This window comes from Petaurus breviceps, unplaced genomic scaffold, assembly GCF_028583685.1.
Source record: "Petaurus breviceps papuanus isolate PSGF00001 unplaced genomic scaffold, PetGlider_PUasm1.0 90644, whole genome shotgun sequence".
Taxonomy (NCBI): Eukaryota; Metazoa; Chordata; class Mammalia; order Diprotodontia; family Petauridae; genus Petaurus; species Petaurus breviceps.
In genome coordinates, this window is record NW_027187298.1 from 9,113,431 (window position 1) to 9,130,845 (window position 17,415).

Below are 17,415 nucleotides of genomic sequence, written 5' to 3' on the forward strand. Positions count from 1 at the left end.
ATCTTTCCTCTGTAGATGTTTTTTAATTCTGTCATCCATTGTGTCATTCTTCTTCCCACCTTTATATCATCTGCAAGTTGGATAAGCGTGCAGCCTTTGTGAAAATGATGGGATTGGGCCATATGATTTCCAAAGTCCCTTTTTAGTTCCGAAACCTGTGATCCTAAAGTATCAGGCCTAGCCAATATTTGCAAAATACCATCAGATCCTTCTGAGGTGCCATAAAAATCACAAACATTTTTATACAATAAGATGCCCATTTCAGCTAAACACTGTAAAAAACCAGGGTTTCTTAACCTGGAGTCCATGACCTTGTTTTTAATGATACCCCTTTCAATATAATTTGTAATCCTATGTATTTTACACATTACCAGACTTCTAAAGGGGTCCGTGACAAAAAAGGTTAAGAACCTCTGCTTTAAACTTAGAGGTATTCATTTGGTGATCAGTCTCTTGACTTATTCAAAGTTAATCACTGCATGCTTTGGATCTCCTTAGATGAAAGAATGAATGAATGAAGACAGGGGAGAGCTCAAGATAACTGACCATAACAGATTACTAGACTCCCTAAATAGATTGTTGTCTTGTTTCATGATCCTTTTTCCTAGAATTGTGTGTCAGGAAATTAAAATTTGGGCTTTATGGAAGGATAGACTGTCTAATACGGAAAGGAAAGTATAGGGCAATTTATTTTATCACATGGAAAGGAAGATAAACTTGGTACATCTCCAGGTTAGATTAGACTCCCTTCAGCAGGAATAATTAGGAGGAAGGTAAGTTGAGAATTTTGTGGGATAAATGCTGTTCTACTTACTTAAAACAATTAAAATTTTAAAAGATAGCGTGACCTCATTCAATGTAATTATTTATAAGTTGTCTTCCCTGTGGAACTCTTTGAAAGCAGAGACTTTATTTGTACCCCTTGTACTTAGCTCAGTGACTTACTTTTTAATTGATTCAATAAATGTAAGGTTTAAAATAGAAAAAATTATGTTGGCTTCCTCCTTAATTCTTGTCCTTAGAGATCACTATACTGAGATGAATGAATTTTTTTAGACCTATTCAAAAGGTCTATAAGTGGTACCAGTTAATTCTTTAGCATGTACACATTTAGCAGTACTGAACCATGTGATGTCACCAATTATTTTTGTGTGGGTTTTTATTAAATCAATAGATTCACTTCTTAGAGCTTTGATTTATCCTTTTGACAGATTTATTCTTAGGCATTCTCAGAAATTCACTTAGGTGAGCATCATTTTGCCATGCCCCTTCCAGTGCACTTATTCTCAGTGGTACTTGATAGGTTTCATCCTAATTTTCAGTTTCAGAGATGGGGATACCAGAGAGCCAGGGCCCAAACCCCCTCCCCACCCATGCCCCTTTTTTTAAAAATTAAATTAATTTAGTTAGTTTTTTTAGTTTTCAAAATTTGCTTCCATGAGATTTTGAGTTCCAATTTTTTTCGCCATCTCTCTCCTCTCCAACCACAAGAAAGAAAAAAGAAACAACAATAAAAAAGAGAGAGCAAATAATATGCTTCGACCTGCATTCAGATGCCATAGTTTTTTTTCTGGATGTAGACAACATTTTCCATCATGTATCTTTTGGAGTTGTCTTAGATCCCAAGCCCATTTCTTGAAGGAGTAGGTTTGTCCTTTACATTAGAGACATGACTACTAGACAAGCTCTTCTTAGAAATGGAGAAGGTTCTTTCTGGTTTTTATTCTTCTTGTTCAGGCTGATAAATTCACTGACTTTATGTTTAGGACAGTTATTACTTGAGCACAATTTAAATCCAAAGATGAAGAGAAGACTTTTTGTGCTTGTCCTGTGTAGTGGTGTTGGCATGTTTTATAGATTCAGTACTAGGGGTTCTTGCTGAGGTTGAACAATATCCAGAAGGTTATAGGATCTTATCTGTATAGAGTCAAGCAATATTTTTAAAAATGCTTTTTAGGGGAATAGTCAATGTCCATTTGTTTTTTATCTCCAGGTACATCTAATATATCATGATTTGTATGCCTGTGTGCTATGTCTGTCAACCTTAACATGTCAAAACTTTAACTTATCTTAGTTCTACTGTATCTTGCTCAGCTACTTCTTGTATTTTTTCCCTTTGTGGGCTGGAAGGAGTGCTGAACTCAGAAAGAGATCTGTATTTTGAATCCTCTCTCCACCAATTACTAGCTGTGTGACTTTTGGCAAGTTATTTAATGTCTCTGAATCTCAGTGCTTCCTCATTAGTATTGTGATGTATAAAAAATTTGAGAGACATAATTTCTGGGTAAGTAATCATTTTATTTTATTTTATTTTTGCTTTTTCTTTTTTTGGAGGGCAATTGGGGTTAAGTGACTTGCCCAAGGTCACACAGCTTGTTTTTTGTGTGTGTGTGTGTGTGTGTAAGTGTCTGAGGCCAGATTTGAACTCAGGTCCTCCTGACTCTAGGGCCGGTGCTCTATTCAATGCGCCACCTAGCCACCCCAAGTAATCATTTTATTAATTATGGCTAATGGTCAATTAATAAAAAATGGTCATTTGACCTTCTCTTGTAAACCAAAGATGATTGTGGCAACTTCATGATGCTTATATGCCCTTGGAAGAGTGGGTGATCCTGATAAGCTGCAATCAACTGGTTAACAATTTGGTTGTAAACAACCAATTGGTTAATAATTAATGAGAAGAATGAATATTATAATGAGATCTAATGAGAGAGTGGGGACTGTGATTTGATTAAGTCACTCTTACTCCCAGATCACCCGAGCCTGCAGCCTCAAGCTTTAACAGTCTAGACAAAGGACCAAGCCCCCACCCAAGCCTGAGTAAAACACTGTGTGCTTCCCCAGTTGGACTGGGTCTGAACCAAATTAAGGAGAATGTTAAATGCAATCTCATTATAGGAAATAGGAAGGGAAAAAATCCTGAATCTCCCCAATATTAACAATTGGTCATTTAATAACAATTTCTCTCAGTATAATGGGGCAGTAATACTTGTATTAACTGCCTTATAGGGTTGGCATGTGAAACACATTCTGTAAACCTTGAAGTGGTATAGAAATATAAGGTAACGAGAGACAGCATGGTATAGTGGCTGGAGAGTATGCCTTGGTAGACCCAGGTTCCAGTCTTGCCTCTGACACAAACTGGCTATGCATCCATAGGCAAGTCATTTAACTAGTGCCCAAAATGACTTTCTGATGGTATAATTTACAGAGCAGATGCCAATCTGCATTGGTAGTCCTTATTTAGGAATTTCTCATACCAATGAAATCACAGGTCTAATCTAAAAAGAACACCCTTCAAATTAGATATAGAAGTTGTTAGTCTTCACCAGTGCTACCACCCTTCTGGTTCTCTAGGTAAATTGATCAAGTCAATCTGTCACTCATCTTTCCCTTTTGCCTTCCCCACATACAAGCCATTAATCAATTTAGTCAACAAAAAATGCATTTAGTGCTTACTATGTGCCAGAGGCAAGGGATACAAAGAAAGGCAATATTAGTCCTTGCTTTCTGGAATTACCTGAGTTAACTGAGTGAAGAATGGCTGAGGTTGGGGGAGAGGCTTGAGAAAGGAATTCTAACCAGAAGCTATTGCAACAGTCTAGGGATGTTCAGATGAGGACTTTGTGCATGGTTTGTGTGAATGAAGAGGAAATGAATATGGAAAAATTGTGAAAAGGGGATACTGGGGAGGGGGCAATCTTTTAGATAGTGGGAGGGGATGACAAGGGTGCATGTAGAGGTGATGGCTTTGTTAAGGACAAGGGCCACTTCATTGGAGACAGTGGTGAAGGGGGGATGTCTGACTAATGTGAGATTTGGTGGAGGGGAGAAGTTGGAGCTCTCAGGAATGGCCTCAAATATTCCTGGTGAAGTATGATGAAAGCTCTTTAGCTGAGAGGGGAAGGGGAAGGAGTACTGTGAAAGGCTTGAGGAGAGGTAAGGTTTAGAACAGCAGCTCTGGGGAGTGGGATAGGCATTCAGTTTGGTAGAAGTAGAATGTTAGCCCTGCTGCAGAGCAGATGACATGAATTTGTAGTGTTCCTAGTCAGCAGAATTTAGTGATTTCTTCAGTTCCATTTGTCAGTATGAAAGTAAGAGCTTAGGAGGTAGAGAGTGAGAAAGCCATCGGTGTGGGGTTTGGTGTGGACTAATCAGAAATAGGACAGGGGGAGCAGGGGGTATGAAAGAGGAGGATACTGTACAATTACCACATTCTGCCAGTTACTTCAACACAGCCTCTTTGAGCTTTGTAGTGGCCTCTTCTCTGCTCTTCAGACACATCTCTCCTCACTCCAGTCTGCCCTCTACACAGTACCCAGAATATTTATTAGGCACTTGCCTGTTTCAAAACATACAGTGACTCCTTAGTACCTTTGGATTAAATCCAATCTTAGCCTGTCATCCAGGACCTTGTGCCAACTTGCTTATTTATGCCATGCCATCTAATTTCTTATCACTTCCTTCTGTGACCTCCATCTAGATTAATTTTACTAGCAACAGCTTCTTCTTATTTCTCTGTGTATTACACATTTAATTCATCCTCCTTGAAATGTCCTTGGCCCTTTCTTCCAATCTCTATTTTCATTTTCAAAATTCACTTCCAGAACTCACCTTCTCTGACTAACCTAATGTGATTCTGTTCCCTCCTCTACTAGGCACCCTCAGGTATTTATACACTCAGTACATTTTGTGTTAATATATACTTGAGAAAGTGAATTGAATATTGAATGTTAGCCCATAAAGAGCCCTTCAGGTGTATTTTATGTCTGTTGTTTTGTTTTGTTTTGTTTTCAGTTTTCTTATCTTGGCCAGTTCACACTGTTCATTCATACTGCTCTTGCAATCTAGTAAAACTCAGTTTTTTTCCTCACATGACTAATTTTCTAACCATGCCTTTATCCTATATGTATTCAAGTGACTTGGGGAACCCAAGTGTAGTATTTTTATAGTAAGCTTTTACGTGATGATGCATCATCAACAATGCTAAAACAGGAAGAAAGTGCTTAATTGTGCAGAGTGGGTGAGGACGTTACAAATTTATGTCATCTACTCTCATCTGGGCCAGCTCTGCATCAGGGCTAATATTATATTCCTCCCAAATTGATTCCCTGTCCCACTCCCCAAAGCAGCTGTTTTAAACCTTGTCTGTATTTAATTAAATGAAAGATGAAATCCTAGTTTGATTTCTAGTTTAAAGTGAAATTTCTCACCCAGATTCTCCATTTTCCCAATGGATAGTACTTCAGTATTATTAAAATGCACTTGTTCAGTCACCTAAAATAAACTTACCTTCAATACTGTTGATTTTGAGGGCTATTTTACTCATAGTCGGGCAGGGGTAGCAAAAATCTATAAGAAGGAAACCAAATGAAAATTTATCCTCAGGGACCTCAGATAAGCCTTAGCCACATTCTGTGACATCTAGATCACTAATTGGCCAGAAGGTTTGGGTGTGCTGTTATTATCCCCACATCTTCTATTGTGTTGAGCACTTCTTATAAGTTTTGTGTCCCAGAATGAGCTACCATCTTCTTTTACTGGTAAAGAACATGAGATAAAGTATCTTTCAACTGAATTGGTGTGTCATGGGTTAGAGGGAAAAATGATTTGCTTTTGTAGGAAGGGAGTCTATTCAATTAAAAATAATTAATTGGACCAGGATTGAAATTGTTCAAGGGGTTGAAATACATGATTTCTGAGGTCTCTTTTGGTACTAATTACCTATTTATGATTTCTTCATCATTCTTTAGGATTCACAAATTCGGCAAAGTACAACCTATAGTTTACACCAGCCTCAGGGAAACAAAGAACATGGGACTGAAAGAAATGGTAATCTCTACAAGAAAAGTGATGGGTGAGTCAAGTATTTTCAAAAATAAAAGTTATGTAATTTTTACACTGTTTGTATTAAATTTGAGACTATTTTTGTGTTCTTTTTAAAAACAGGATCAGGAAAGTATGGCAAAAAAGGAAATGCTCAGTTAAAAATGGTTTTCTGACAATATCCCATGGTACCGTAAGTACTTCCCTCCACCAAAAATTCTTGTTCTCTCATCTTAAGCGTATGTTTGTATTCAGAGTGATAAAAGACTGAAGGGCAACATGGTATAGTAGATAGAGAACTGGCTTCAGAATCTGGAAGACTTGCATTCAAGACTTGTCTTTGACTCTTACTAGCTTTATGACCCTGGGCAAACTACTTAACCATTCAGTGTTCTAGATAGCTAGCTCTCTAAGATGAATATGAAGAGTAAAAATAAAAACAGTAACAAAAATTAACACCTCCCTAGCTGTGTGACCTTAGACAAGTCACTTAACACATCAATTGCCTTGCCTTCTCCCCTCCAAAAAAAAAAACAAACACTTATGTAAGTCCTAGTCTAGACCAGGCATTGTGCTAATAAGCATTTTATAAATACTATTTCACTTAATCTTCACAGAAACCCTGCAAGGTAGGTGTTATCATTCCTGTTTTACAAATGAGGAAACTGAGGCAAATTGTGTTTAAGTTATTTGCCCAAAGTCACACAGCTAGTAAATATTTGAAGCCAGATTTGACCGCCAGTCTTCCTAACTCTATACCCAGCCCTCTTATACACTGTGCCACCTAGTTGCCTCAGAGTAGCTATAGATCTGCTTTAGTAGAATGAGCATCCCAGGCAGTGAAGTCAAGTACAAACAGAAAAGGCAGGACTTCGGTGTTGAGGAGGAAAAGGTTCATTAGGGTTGGGTTTTGCTCCCCAGTTTTTAGTGTATGATATTATCTGAGCAGCTACAGTTCCCTTTTCCAGTGAAAGGGAAACGTGTTGTCCATTAGATCTGTTTTTGTGTTGTATTTCATGGTGACTTGCAGAGGAAGCCCCATTATGGCAGCTGGAGCAGAGTTCATCAGTCAATAGGCTAGCACTGTCTCAGGGCGATACTTTAAGGTGACTTTCTGAGGAAACACATTTATGATAGAGATCACCCATAGAAAGTTCTACTTAGAAAATGGTGGTAGCTCTAGGTTGTGTGTATTTTGTCCCTTTCTGAGGGTTCTTTAGAAATAACACATGGGGCCAAATTATCCTGAAGGGACCCAAGATGATTATTCTTTGAGGTGGTAAGTGGCCTTGATGGCATAAACTCCTTACTTTGCAGTCTACTGCTTACAGAAATAGTGAGGAAGCTGTCCTTCAGCTTCCCCTCTTCTCGACAAGTTTCTGGGCTGAAATATGGCAATTTTCTCAACATAGGAGACCTCTACTTTATTCCTAGATTTTTGTCTATTTTTTTCTAGTTTTTCCTGTGGTTGTTTCATAACAAAGTACCCCCTTTGGTGGGAGGGGAAGGAAATTTTCTTTTAAGTTGTTGGGACTGTGGAAATCTGAACTGTAGGAGAAGAGAACTATGAATGCAGTAGTATCAGCTCAGGCACACCAAATAAACTGTGCCCAACCCAAATTAGATCCTTACGTTACCTTTTCTGACTTATTAGCTGCATCTCCAACTTTCCCAGATACGTAGCACAGAAATTACTTCAGAGGCCATGTTGTCTGACCTCTACCTGAACAAGAATCCTGTCTATAGCATGCGTAACAAATGGTGCTCCAATCTTCAGTTCATTGATTAATCACAGGGCAACCCACTGCCTCCTGAGGCAGCCCGTTCCACTTTGGGATAGCTCTAGAAATTAGAAAATTACTTGGTTTCTCTAGCTAACTCTGCTGTTAAATCCTGTAGAAGTAGGCAATTTTGAGGGTAGGAGAAAAGCAGGAATTTTCTGTTGTTTTGTTACCATAGACAGGGTGTATAGGCATAAGTATGCATTTGTGTATATACTGAAGGAATGAATTCATCCAAGCTCTGTTTATACTTCTCTTACCGTACCTGTTTATTTGAACCGAAAGTCTACTGAATTCTGCAGAGATTGTCAGAGAATAACAACATACTTTAATTTCACACCTATTTGGAAACTATTGATTCTTGCTCACTCAGCATTTTCATATAATTATGAAAGGTATAATCAAGACTCTGGATCTTAGTTTAATCTAATAAATGATTACCCTTTCACAACAAAAGTGAAAACAAGGCCCTGAATTTTGAACTTTTTCTAGGTATGTAAGGTTTTTTTAGACATCACTGCCCTTTTCTTGAGTTTCCCATCACAAGATGGTTTGGATTCCTTTAAAATTTGATGTGATGCCCCACTTTCAAGCTGTTCACATAAATGTAACCAGCATCACTAGGAAGCTGACAACTCGGCTTGTCCTACAACTTGCATATTTAATTAGTGCTTTTTCTTTGGAGGGGAAATGCTCTCTAGAGATTCCCCTACTCTGTGAACATGTGTCCCCTCAGTAGATTTGGTAGGGATCTCTGGCTGTGCTTCCAGCAGCTTCTGGATTGAACAGATTGAACCAGCCATGGCATGCCAAAGATGAGAAAGCAGATTGTGAGTTCTTCATTCTAAGATATGACTGATTCCTTCTTTGCCAGGAGAAATGAAGAGGATAATCTAACAATGCCCCCTGACAGTTACTGAGCTCTTTTTTTTCCCTCTTCTAAAAGTGCTCTATCCCTCAACATTCTAATATTTGCTGGAAGTCAAAGACTCACTTCCCTCCTCCATTTGCTGTTTTATGTAGTCAGTCGTTGCAGGTGGTGAATCAAGTCAACCAGAGCTGAGGAAGAATGTCTTTGAGGATTTGGGTTTTTTTTTCCGTGTGTGTGTGTGTGTGTGTGTGTGTGTGTGTGTGTGTGTGTTACACATTTAATGTCTCCTTCATGTGTTAATTTGCAATCAGGAAAAAGGACTGCTTTCCAGTGCAGCTGTCTAAATAGGCACCCAGGAGTAGGATCTGGTACACAGCTGCAAATTAGTTCTTTAAGAGAAGGAATCAGAAATTATATTTGTGATGTTGGGGGTGGGAAACCCTTTCTTGGTAGCTGGCAAGTAGCTTAAACTTAAATAATTGGTTTCCCTCACCTTCCCCCAACTAGTTGAGGGATAATGATATCCACCAGTGTATATTAAAGCTCAAATTTGGGGTTCCCTATTGGCTAAGACTAATAATTCTGCTTTCCCCATGCTGGTAAGAACTGATCCTTGGCCTCTTTTATAGTTACCATATGACTTTGCTCTAGGGTCAAATAACTCTCATTACTCTCTGTTGTTAGTTTTCCAGAATTGGGCTAGTGGTAGGTTCAGGAAGGTTGTGAAAAGAAATTTGAGTTTTATTCTGAGAGATTTAGAAGTCAGTTGTGAAGGTATAGATTACCAGTGTTCACTTGCAAGGCCTTTTCTGTGATATTAGTAACAATAAGGAGGCATTCTCTTTTTTCCTAAATAGTCAGAAACAAAAAAGTCTTATGAGCGTCATATTCTCATCCCTACATAACTGGCTCTAATTTTTTTTAATATATTATCCTCAGTGATCCAGTGAATACTTCCTTCTACCTAACTTCAATCCCTCGGGCTTTATTGCTATGTGACTAGTTTTATCACTTAGACATGGGCAAATAGGATACTTAATTAGGATAGGGTATCCAATTAGGACTAAGCTTAATTGAGATCTGTTTGCCCATTGTTTGGAATTATGTCCCAAAGTATTTTTAAAATGTTTTTCCCTTAAACTAAATGCTTAATTTAATGAGATTTTTCTCTATAGAGCGTGAAAAATTGTTTTGTGAGCCAGAAGACGGCTATTAGTTGGAGCAGGAGGTTAATTGAAATATTCTTTATTTATTTAAAATCTAAATTATTTTAAGTTGAAACTGAATTTTAAATTTAAATTGAATTGTTTTAAAATGTAAATATTTTACATTGTGTAAAGTTCCTTGTCACTGTCAATCCAGGGACCTGTTGTTGCAGATTTATTCAGACATTTTTCCAGTCAATGAAGCCATCAATGATTTACTATTAGATTATATTTCATGAATGAATATAGCTGCTCTAAGACACAAAAGCCAATCTTTTTCACACCAACATTCTCCTAATGATCTGTAGCAGCCATTCATGAAATACCACAATTTTCAAACAATTAAAATAACAAGTTTACCAAAGATAATTTGCATGTAAGAATTGGCTTAGAGAAGATTATCTAGGAGAGGTGTGATCAGAAGATGGTTGACTGGTCATATGGGGTAAGGAAGGGATAAGAACAGATGGGGAGCCTGAGTGATGTGCTGATAACCACAAAATATTAGATGTCCTAGAAGTAGGCTGCTCCCAGCATGTTGGGTGAGTCATGAGTAGAGCATTTATGAGACAATATGAACTCAAATCAGAGAGGATGTGAGGCATGGGTGAGTTGTGTTCTTCGCCAGAGGAGGAAGTACCTATGTGGATGAGATCATAGATCCCTTATACTATATAACTTCTTTAGGCTTAGCAGATACCAGCAATTAGTGTGCAATTTAATATATTCAGAAGCCCCCTATAAGCATATGGTCTCTTGTGATCTAATAGGGGATAGGAACTTGAGAGTTTTCACAGATATCATACACATGCTAAAAGTAACATGGTGATGAACAGTAGAGTAGGATTACTTCATCGTAGAATAGCGTATCCTTCATTTTGTGTGAATGTTGACAGATATTGTCTTGTATAGGAATAGTATGAATCTGGTGTCAATTTTATCTGAATTATGAGGAAGTTGAAAGAGCTTCATTGTGATACTCAAAAGAATAATACCTGAGGGTACAAAAATTACCTTTAGCACTTTACAGAACATCTAAAAAAATTTTAAGTTTGTTTATTTATAGTTTTCAACTTTCACTCCCGTAAGTTTTAAATTTTCTCCCCCTCCCCAAGATGGCATGCAATCCTATATAGGCTCTACACATACATTCCCTAGAATGAATAGGAGGAACCATGAAAAAGAAAAAACAAAACAAATAGTCTGCTACACTCTGCATTCTAACTCCATAGTTCTTTCTCTGGATATGGATGGCATTTTCCGTCATGAGTCCTTTGGAATTGTTTTAGGACCTTGCATTGCTGAGAAGAGCTAGGTTTCTCAAAGTCAGTCATCACACACTGTGAGTATTACTGTGTACAGTGTTCTCCTTCTTCAACTTATTTCACTCAGCATCAGAAGAACATTTTTTTTTTTAAACTTGGAGTCACAAGTCTTAGATATGAATTATCTTGGGGGCAATTACTTCACCTCCCTGTGAAGGGAGAATATTAGGTCCCTCATCTATAAAAGAGAGGTTGGACTAGACAAAAACCCTTCAAGCTTGAAATCCTATTATCATAGAGAAGGTAAAGTAAATGTTGATACCAAGTGAGACAACTCAGCACAGAAGTCCTCACCACGACTCCTGGAGACCCTGCAGAATAGGATCTAGGGGAGGTTCTCCTGGGTCATTTTATGATGTACTTGTATGTGGGAGGGGAGGATCTCACAGGACTCTCAGGATGTCCAGGTATCTTTGTTGAATGAATACCAGTTGTTCCAAATAAGCAGGATTCTGTTACACAAGATTTTCTTATTTTCTTTCATTTTGTTGGCTGTAGTGGCCAGAGATTGTGTTCTCTTTGAACCTGGCAAAATTTGGAAATTATTTACTTTAGTTCTTACTTAGTAAACCTTGGAGGTGGATGAAGGGGAGAATAGTATGTTTCACAGGAAGAAATCTCAGGCCATTTTGCTATTTTAAAACATTTCCTTTTCTAAATAAAAGTAAATCCTTCTCCTGTCCTCCATTCCAGTGGACTAATTATGATGCTTTATGGAAAGGAGAGAAAATAGCTATTTTTGACGCCTTTTTTTTTTTTATCATTCTGTAGCTAACGTGCAGGAGTAGATGTGTGAATGTAGGGTGTTTTGTTGAAATTTCAATGACAGAGGTGCTTTGCTTTAAAAGATACCTCTCGAAAGCTTTTTTAGTCTCCTGAAGTATGGATCTGTTATCTGTCATCACTTCAAGAAGAAGAGAAAATTACTTATCTGCCATTTGTGCTCTCTGAAGGCAATAATTATTGTGAAGCGTACTCTTCAGCTTTCTTTCTCCCTGCTGGGAGTTAGCAGTGTGTTTACATTTATAGATGCATTTTTAATTTAGCCAGAAAAGGGAGCTGAAGGTCTGTGTCAGTCAGTGGCCATTCTATTTCATCAGCAGGTATTAGGACCTAATGACTCTAAAATTGAGCTGCAAAACATTTCAAAGTCAGTCAGGTATGGCTGGATCCCCTGAGCTGGAATAGACACATTGATTACAGTAACTACTGTTAGAGATTTAGTTATGGTCATGTCTGCTGTTAAGCTTAAAGCACACGCACAAAAATATTCACCCTTTGTCTTGAATGTAGATCTTAGATGAAAAGAATCCATAGAAGGAGGATCTGAAACATATCTATCTTGTGCCTTCTAGACTTAGCAGATCCTTGAGACCTGAGATCTAAACTTTGTATCCTTCTGTTGCTTACTTGGTGCCTTGTATGCAGTATGTGCTTAATAAATGGTTTTCATAATATAATTTATTCTAAGAAATATTGTAGCAAACTAGAAAAATCCTTTTAAAAGGGCATGTCTACTATTAAATAATGTTATTTTATGTTTTCCCTTTTCTTGTCATAGGCTAACCGTCCTCCTGCAAAGCTCAATCTCTTAACCTGCCAAGTGAAAACAAACCCAGAGGAGAAAAAATGTTTTGACCTCATATCACGTAGGTTTTTTTGAGATCCCTGGGGGATTGGGAGAATTTGGAGTTGTTGGGAGGGGGATCTTTTTTTATATTAACTTCAAGGGCCCCCTTGTTTTAAGTAATGTAACCACTTCTTATTGTTCAGTAATGTCCAACTCTTCATGACCCCATTTGGGGTTTTCTTGGCAAAGATAATGGAGTGGTTTGCCATTTCCTTCTCCAGCTCATTTTACAGATGAAGAAACTGAGGCAAATAGTAAATTGACTTGTCCAGGGTCTTACAGCTAGCAAGTATGTAAAGCTGCATTTGAACATCATGAATTAGGTCTTCCTTACTCCAGACCTGGCACTCTATCCACTGTGCCACCTAACTACCCCAACATAATAACTTCCCCTCTGCAGTTCTCTGGTTGCTGTTTAATCACTACTAAGCTTCAGCTGTGTTTTAGGCACTAAATTAGAATAGCCACCAGCCTTATTGTTCTTATCACCTGTAGTAACTACCTGTGATGTTATGAAGCATTTAATTCAGATTTGTAAATAACTATAGACGACCCACCAGCCTGTGTTTTTTATCAACATGTACTTGTCCCTGAAAGTGGCTAGATAGGTGATAATGTAATATTTCCGTGATCTGTGATCTCATCGTTGTGGACACTACTCCACCGGCACTAGCTGCAATCTTTCTAAATCTAGTAGATGAATCTATAGGAATTGTTCTGACTTTAGTGGAGAAGATTATAAATAAATATAATTATAGTTCCTTTTTTAAAAAACCAAATCAGCATAATTTAATTCTCCCCTTGAAAGAGGATTAGAGGCAATTATTTGACAAAAACTACTGGGAAAACTGAAAAATAGTTTGGCTGAAATTAGGATTAAGAGCAACATTTTATACCATTTGTCACAAGAAGATCTAAATGGATATTAAAGCTCATAATAAAAAAATTAAAACCCAGTTATGTACCTTTCACAACTATGGCTATAAATAAACTTTTTAGCCAAATAAGGGATAAGGACAATCATGAGATAAAATAATTCAGTTTTGTGAAGCTGAAAAGAATTTTCCTGAATAAAATCAGTGCATCTGATATCTCTGATATGGGCCTAATAGTCAAGGAGTTTAAAAGAAACTAGCACAAATATATTATTCAAATAGTCATTCATCAGTGCATAAATGGTTATATGATATAAGTAAACAGTTGTCAGGAGAATTTAAAACTATAAATAGCCATGTGAAAGAGTTTTCTTAAATTACTGTGAATCATAAAGGCCTGGGTGAATCTATAAAACGAGTTTAAACCTCAGCTCTAATATTTAATATCTGTATGATCTTGAACAAGATACTTTCCACATCTGTCAGATGAGAAGGTTAAATGAGGTAAGAGGTCAAACTCAGAAATGGGGCCTACAAATTCATACATATCCTGTACATTATATATTGACTTAGTTTTAAAATATAACATTATCTATGTTTTGTATTTGTGTGTGTGTCTGTGTCTGTGTGTGTATATTTCCAATTACATTTTAATCTGGTTTGGGACACACTCTGTAGTATTGCAGACCAAATGTTTGCTATCTGGACTGGATGACCCAGAAGATTCCTCCCTGCTTTAAATCTATGGTCCTATGGTCATATGTGTGGGCAGGTAATTCCTACTGGTAATTTTCCCCAAAAACTCTAGTGTAAATGTCTAAAAATAGTGGCAGTCATAACAATTACCAGTACCAGTTTAAGGTGACATTGCCAAAGAGATCCTGTGGTCTTTGGTTTCTGCCTCTTTTCCCAAGATCCCTCTTTGTGCTGTCCTGATGTCCCATCCAGGTTTTTATCCTGTATACTATTTTTGCAGGGCCTTCTTCCCTGATTTTAATAAGATCATTACAATTTGATTCTTCAGGAGTTGGGGAGGATGGGCTCATAGGAGGTTTTTCTTAACACTTTGACAGCCTCCTGTACAAATCTTTATGCAGGAATGGTAGTTAAAGGAAGGTGCATGGGAACAGGTAGTAAGAAACTGTGAGTGTCATAGGGAAAAATCACCTTCACTCTTAGGGGAGCATGAGCCAAATTTAAACTTAGTAACTTGTACACCTCTTTGTTGCTCTCTTGTAACCCTTTTGTAACTCTTTGTCTTGGGCCTCTCCCTTCTACCCTCAAGTTTTTTTTCTTGTTCATCATCTGGAGCAGAAGTTCTCAAATTTTTTTTGTCCTTAAGACCCCTTCATACTCTTAAAAACGATTGGGGACATGCTTCTTTTGTTTCTGTGGAATAATCTGTTGAATAACTGTATTAGAAATTAAAATGTCCTAGTATTTTAAGAATAGTTTAGAGCTCATGGACCCCCTGAAAAAGTCTTTGGACCATACTTTTAGAACTGTTGCTCAATAGAAAGAAGGAATTGAGTTAAAAGATATCCAAGATTCTTTTCATAAGACCGTAAGTAGAAAAAGGGACCTTAGACATTGTCTAGTGCAGGGGTTCTTAACCTTTTTTGCATCATTAATTCCACTGACATTCTGGTTGGACCTCTTCTCAAAGCTATGTTTTCCAATACATAGGATTATAAAAGAAGTCAATTGTACTGAAATATAGTTGTCAATATAGTAAATAAAACAAATACAGAGGCCCCAGGTAAAGAACTTCTGTTCTAGTCCAATATTCTCCTTAAATTAATAATCTAGATACGGTCTGATCAGATCAAGGTATAATAGGATTATCACTTCCCTAGAATCTATATACTATTCCTCTCTTAATGTAGCCTGAGATTTCATTAGCTTTTTGCATGTTAAATACTGTAGATTTGTACTGTTTGTAGTCTACAGAAACCTCCATATCTTTTTCAAGTGAGCTGTTTTCTAGTAGTATCTTCCCCATCTTATATTTTTGAAGTTGACTTTAGGAATTGAAGTTTAAGACTTCACATTTATCCCTAGTAAATTTCATTTTATCCGATTTGGCCCAGTTTTGTAGTCTGTCAGGATCTGTTTGGATCCTCCCTTTGTCAGGTCCTCTTTTCCCAATGCTCTTTCTGCCATGCTGAAGTGCTCTTAAAAAAGAGAGATGAAGAGAGCAAAGAGGAGAGAGAAACTCCATGACAGTCAAGTGAACCTTTCCCTCATAACTCTTATAATTCTTTAATGTAAGGTTGTACCTATTTAGCTAAAATTTTTCTGAGGAATTAGGAATTTTGAGTGGGTTCTTCATGTCATTTCACTGTTGATTCCTTCTTTCCTTTCCCTCTGCCTTCTGCAAAAAGTTTACAATTCTGATTCAGATATAGTAATGGGGACAGTCAGAAATATAGGGAGAACTCTGCAGCATGAAGAAGGGTATAAAACCCTTGTTTTCTTAAGAGCTCTTCTATATGTCTCAAGTCCTTGAGATGTGGCCCAGATTTAAATTTAGTAATTTCTTTTGTGACTATTTTGTAACCCTTCACCCTTCTGCTCTCAGAAGTGTTTTTCTTGCTTTTATAAAAAGTCTGATCCTATAATCCTAAAGAACTAGAAAGGAACTTAGAGCTCATCTAATTCAACTCCTTTATTTTATATATGAGGAAACTAAAACCCAGGGAAGGGAAATGACTTGACCAAGGTCACATAGCTAGTTAGCATCAAAGTCTGGACCAGACTCCATAGGACCCTCCTAGCTCTCCAGCTCTTGGTTAGTTGTCTAATTTTGATTATCCTTATTCTCCTGTACCACACATAGGTTGTCCTCATGCCTGCGTAGTATGTATAGAAAGTATTTCTTCATTAATTAAGCCTGCATTTTGAGTTCCTGCCATATAGATGTTTTCTGCACATGACATTAAGTTATACAGTTTATGTTCTTCTTGGAATTTGTAAAAGAGTAAAGCAGCTTTTCTTTATCCCTAGGAAACAAGACCACTTCACATCATTGGAGTTTATTTTTCTAATCTTTCCCATCCTTCTTTTAGATCATTTTTGTAGCCATATACCTTATAATTGCCCTAACTCCTTTTTTACATAATAACGTATCTTGCAAGGCACAGAGGGGAAAAATTGCTTCTACCATCCTCCCCCATAGTGAATTTCCCCTTCAAATGAGAGACAAGAGTTGAAAATTTCTCAGCTCTCAGTGGATAACTTCTAATGCAGATTCTCAAGATATGGTACAGCCTACCAATAAGATTGATTATACAGAAGTGTTTATGGGCTTATTTTGTCTTGGTATGTAGTTTTATCATGTAGGCATGCCTCCATAACTGCAATCTCTCCCAACCTGCCTATAGGCCTGGAAAGAACTTCCTTTAAAGGATTTATTGGGTTAGAAAAATAAGGTTCTTTATTTCTGGGTTTGAATTGAAAATATACCTTAATTATATAATTTTTCTATCTCTTTATTATTAAAAAAAAAACTTTTTTGGTCCTGAACTCTCAATTCATTGGAATAGAGAATTCCTGGTTAGGAGTATTCCACTGTCTGTATTGATCAATCAGTAAGCATTTGTTAAGTGCCTACTTTGTTCCGGGTACTGAGCAATGGGGCTACAAATGCAAAAACAAAGATAAAAGGAGCTTACAGTTTAGTGGGGGAAGACTGCACAGAAGAGAGCTGAACTCTATTGTACCTTATCTTAAGAGGGTCTGGGGGGCACTGAGTGGTTATGTGACCAGTAGGCCAGAAGTCACACAGTCAGAATGATAATGCCTTATACTTTATCCAGGTTTTCCTAACTCAGTACTGGCTCTCATTCATATTCTTAGTTATTTAAAATTTACAATAGAGATGTAGAATGAGGGGGAAAATG

At 37.3% G+C, this 17,415-nt stretch overlaps 1 protein-coding gene across 2 annotated transcripts in view; it reads left to right on the top strand.

Annotated features, from left to right (window-relative positions):
- The window catches only part of ASAP2 (ArfGAP with SH3 domain, ankyrin repeat and PH domain 2), a 258,558-nt gene that overhangs the window by 162,547 nt on the left and 78,596 nt on the right, over window positions 1-17,415 (top strand). For both annotated transcript variants that reach the window (XM_069064804.1, XM_069064803.1), the window contains exons 10-12: window positions 5,754-5,857; window positions 5,950-6,019; window positions 12,570-12,657. In XM_069064804.1, the coding sequence (XP_068920905.1) occupies window positions 5,754-5,857; window positions 5,950-6,019; window positions 12,570-12,657 (262 nt within the window). The remainder of the gene's footprint in view (window positions 1-5,753; window positions 5,858-5,949; window positions 6,020-12,569; window positions 12,658-17,415) is intronic.